Below are 4,532 nucleotides of genomic sequence, written 5' to 3'. Positions count from 1 at the left end.
TTTGATTTTTCAATTCTTCAGTATATTAAAAAATAAGCAATGTTCGTTACCCTTTACCTTTTCAGATCTAATACCAGTTAATATTGACATGTGAATGTTGGAGTGAGCCATACAAAACCATTCAGACACAGCTGTGTGGACTGATTAGCTTTTGTTTTAATCTGTCTCCGACAGGCATCAGCTAAGCAGTGAGTAAAAACCAGGAAAAACACATAAAGTAACAGCTTTCTTCACATCCTGACTCCACCTCACGACATATGTTAAAGGGGCAGGCTACTCCTATATGGAGTCAAGATGACATCATCCCTCACACTAATGTATGTATCTGACTAAAAGCCTCCTGAGTCTGAGACCCTGATCAAGAGGCCCACAACCCAGTCTGCACATAAAATCATCAGTTAAGTCAGAGATAACCACATTATAAAAATATATTACTGTTCACCTAATAAAAGACTATACAATGTGTAGTGTCAATAAATCAGTAGTAAACAACTCCAATAAATTTCTTCAATTAAGTAATTCATCACAAGCTTAATTAGGAAATCCCAGATAGCAAGAAACAATAGTGCTGAGATCAAGTATTCACCTAAGCAAACTATTATTATAGACAAATATCCTGAGCCTGGTYCTGCTGGAGGTTTCTTCCTGATTAGCAGGGAGTTTTTCCTYTCCACCRTTTGCTCAGGATGGGAGACTGTGATGAAGTGATTCAACRCARYCTGCTGGTTTCTTCTTTAGATTGTTATTTTTTATGTACAGTGTCCTGAGACAATGTATGTTGTGACTTGGCGCTATATAAATAAACTGAACTGAATTGAATTGAACTGAAATATGCATGGAATGCTRTGAACACTTTTAAATTAAGTCAAACAAATGGAAAATGTCCCATTGGTTTACATGAAGGGGCAGGGTTTAAATTGTATYGCAGCTAGCCACTAGTATTTGAATATTAGACATTTTTTATGTTGTTATGGAAATATTTATTTAACAAAGACAGAAATACAGTACGTGGTCCAAGAATGAAGGTACTCTATGGAATGATCAGCTGAGTTTTATTTGCAACAACAGGAAACACAGAGAACAACATAGAGCCATCAGACTGTCCTCCTGCTCTCTGCTCCTGCTTCTGATGCAGTTAAGGCCTCATATATACTGTTTAACAAACACTATTATGTCATCTTAATAGAGCAAGATTTCATCCTAGGTCAAGGGAAAAWACAAAGATAAACACAAGTGATATCTAAGAATGACTGTTGTTAACAAAYCTTGTTCTGACTTTAATCATTCTACTGTATCTGTAGATGAACAGCATGTCATGAAAACTTAGGTCATTAAAGCATGTCATGAATTACCGGCTTAAACCTAAAAGTATTAGTTCCATCACATATGTAATTTATTTTTTAAGACATGTTTTTTTAAGCTTAAAAAACATTTAACAAACRAGCCCTGAAGACTTTGTCTCCACACACTTTGACTGATGTCCCAGCTGTTAACTTTTGATAACTATTAGGCAGAAGATTAGTTCAAAGATGACTAGATTGTCCCTTTAAACAGAAGTGTGTGTTTTACAGGGTTATTATGGTCTGCACAGTTCTGGATGTTCACTTACAGTACAGGATCTCGTAGTCTCCTGAATTGGACATGATGTACCTCCCGTCTTTGGACCAATCAAGATGAGTTATGAAGCTGGAGTGTCCCTGATTGAACAGGTAAAAACAGAAAAAGAAATCAAACTGGAGAAAAGGATTCTTCATACTACATAACACCAAACACTTTTTACAGCTTTATTCCTTTTGTATTTCTGTGGACATGAGGAGGTCTCCTGTCTCCACCTGGTACCTGCCTCTGCAGTCGTGTTAAAGTACTGCAGTCGTGGTAAAGTACTGCAGTAAACCTCTGAGATCAATAACAACAGATCTGGACCAGTTTTATAATCACTTGTAACCGTGGTGACAACCTGTGCCCTTTCCTTTTGTTATAAAGAACATAGACGCATGTAGGGAAGAAATGTAACAAATACAGAAACCTGTGTTTTAACTCACGTTACACTTCCCAAACCGACTGTAGCGGCGGCCGCTCTCTGTTACGCTGTAGATATAGATGAAGTTGTCGTGAGAGCCGACAGCTAAGAAGCTTCCATCTGAAGAGAAAAGCAACATTTAGACACAATCACACATTGGACGGAGGTGTCTGAAATCAGCAGATATCCTGGGAGGTTTTGGACCAACTGTCCACCTACGGTTACACAAGCACTTCTAAACAGTGCTGTGACTTATTAAAAAGTGTCTGATTATCGGACGATAAAGCCACAGCAGCCTAAGCTGTGTGCTGACGTGTGAGGAACACACTGCACAGACATGGACCCAATAGAGTGAGGCTTGACAATGGAGGTGGGGCTTAAAGGAAACATACTACAGASAAGACAATAGTCTGCTCTGAACCAGGCAAGAACTGGCGCTGGGGAGACCAAAACCACTTTGGTTAAACGGGGGCTCGCCAGGAATGCAACCTGTGAATGTGGTCACCAAACATGGACAATCTTTTAACATCCTGCACCTTAAGCCTGGAACATCTGACACCTGCAGACCTCTGTCAGGTCACCAACAGAGCCAAGAAATGACTGTCTTTACGGGTTGACACGATGATGATAATGATGATGATGATGATGAGCAGGAGGTTCTCCAGCCTGGCTCAGAACATCTGTGTTCAGACTACCCAACTATGCAGCTCAGACTACATCTGAAGGTGGTCTGAGAAGTTCAGACCCAGACAGCTCACGACAGACTTATAAGGACTAAACATGCTCTTCAAAGATCATAACACTGGGACTGACCTGGTGAGTATCTCATGACAGACAGCTGCTCATTTCCATCAATGGACTCATAGACCACCTTCCTGGTCAGCAGGTCAAGGACAACCCACCTGTAAAGGTGATTCACAAATGTGTTCAATAACAGAAAACATTATGTGGTTACACAGAAAAACTTCTTTTTATGGAGGTTGTGTCTGTGTTACAGTATGTAATGTATTTTACAGTATTACAGATTAATGTATTTTACATTATTACAGACTAATGTATTTTACAGATTATAATGTATTTTACAGTATTAGAGACTAATGTATTTTACAGATTATAATGTATTTTACAGGGACCTGGGTGTGTTGACCTGTGTGTTCAGTTAGTTTAGCTTCAGCAGGTTTACAGTGAATGTAGATGCAGCGACTCACCTGCCTGTGCTGAGGCCGACTGAAACTACTGACCCGTTTGGGCAGAAATCAGCACACAACCCATATTCCTGCAGAGGAAATTATTCCAAATTAAATGCTTCCTTTTTAAAATGAATGCACCTTGTTTGTAAATATGAACCCCAGTTCTATAAAGTAAAGATATTTTCTAAAATGCAACAGAAAATCAAGTCTTCATTGTTCTCTTGTAAATATTCGTGTTCCTTGTTTTTACAGACAATTTTAAAGTTATCGACAAAACAAAATATAAAACCACACCAACTGAAAACTCTTCAATCATGTTAATAAGTCAATAAGTTACAAGCAACAAATAAAATCTTAATCTGATTTCCTCCTGATGTTTTATTTCTGACTCTGAGCAGAAAGYCTTACCTCCAGCGTTATACACCAGTCCAGCTTGTGTTCCACAGTGTTCCACAAACACACCTGTCTGTCATGACCACAGGTGAGGAATATGTTGTGGGAGGGATGAGTGGCCAAACCCCACATTTCATCTACATGTCCCTGGGACAGAGAATGACAAACATCAGGATGTACAGCTGTGTCTATGGAAAACTCACACCATCTCTATGATATTTATCAGTAAGTACATAAATATTCTTGTTGCACCTGTTTTGATTTCATTACATGGAAGAAAACTGAAGAAAACTTATCTTGATCTTAATTCACTGAGAAATTAATCTGTACAACAAGCAGCAATGTTCAGTATTATAATAACACTGTATTAATTAAATGGTAAATGGACTGAACTTATAGAGTGCTTTATCAAGTCCCTCTGGACCCCAAAATGCTTTACACTTACAGACATTCACCMATTCACACTCACATTCACACACTGATGATGGTAAGTTACGTTGTAGCCACAGCTGCCCTGGGACACACTGACAGAGGCGGGGCTGCCAWGCACCGGCGCCACCGGACCCTCTGACCACCATCGGTAGGCAAGGCAGGTGAAGTGTCTTGCCCAAGGACACAACAACTGAAAACAGCTAGACCGGGGATCGAACCGGTGACCTTCTGGTTCCAGGACGTCTCCTCTAACCACTCCACCACAGCCGCCCCTAATTATTACTGTACAGTATTACAATACCACTTTATTATTATTATTAATGTACAGTATTATACAGTCACTGGCCACATTATTAGGTCCACCTGTCCAACTGCTCATTAACGCAAAAGTGTAATCAGCCAATCACATGGCAGCAACTCAATGGGCCTCATGCAAGAACATGTTCGTATTCTTATCCTAAATTTCTCTTACTTTTGTTCGTACAAAGGGTTTGTAC

The 4,532-nt window shown here is 39.5% G+C and overlaps 1 protein-coding gene across 2 annotated transcripts in view; it reads right to left on the bottom strand.

Moving 5' to 3' along the window:
* Positions 1-4,532, bottom strand: part of eml3 (EMAP like 3) — a gene marked incomplete in the record, with an annotated part of 43,050 nt that overhangs the window by 4,185 nt on the left and 34,333 nt on the right. For both annotated transcript variants that reach the window (XM_014027205.1, XM_014027207.1), the window contains 5 exon segments: positions 1,610-1,697; positions 2,043-2,140; positions 2,834-2,922; positions 3,229-3,296; positions 3,619-3,750. In XM_014027205.1, the coding sequence (XP_013882659.1) occupies positions 1,610-1,697; positions 2,043-2,140; positions 2,834-2,922; positions 3,229-3,296; positions 3,619-3,750 (475 nt within the window).

This window comes from Austrofundulus limnaeus, unplaced genomic scaffold (assembly GCF_001266775.1).
Source record: "Austrofundulus limnaeus strain Quisiro unplaced genomic scaffold, Austrofundulus_limnaeus-1.0 Scaffold623, whole genome shotgun sequence".
NCBI classification, from domain to species: domain Eukaryota; kingdom Metazoa; phylum Chordata; class Actinopteri; order Cyprinodontiformes; family Rivulidae; genus Austrofundulus; species Austrofundulus limnaeus.
Note: the sequence above shows the minus strand (reverse complement) of the source record. Positions and strands in the feature narration are given on the sequence as shown.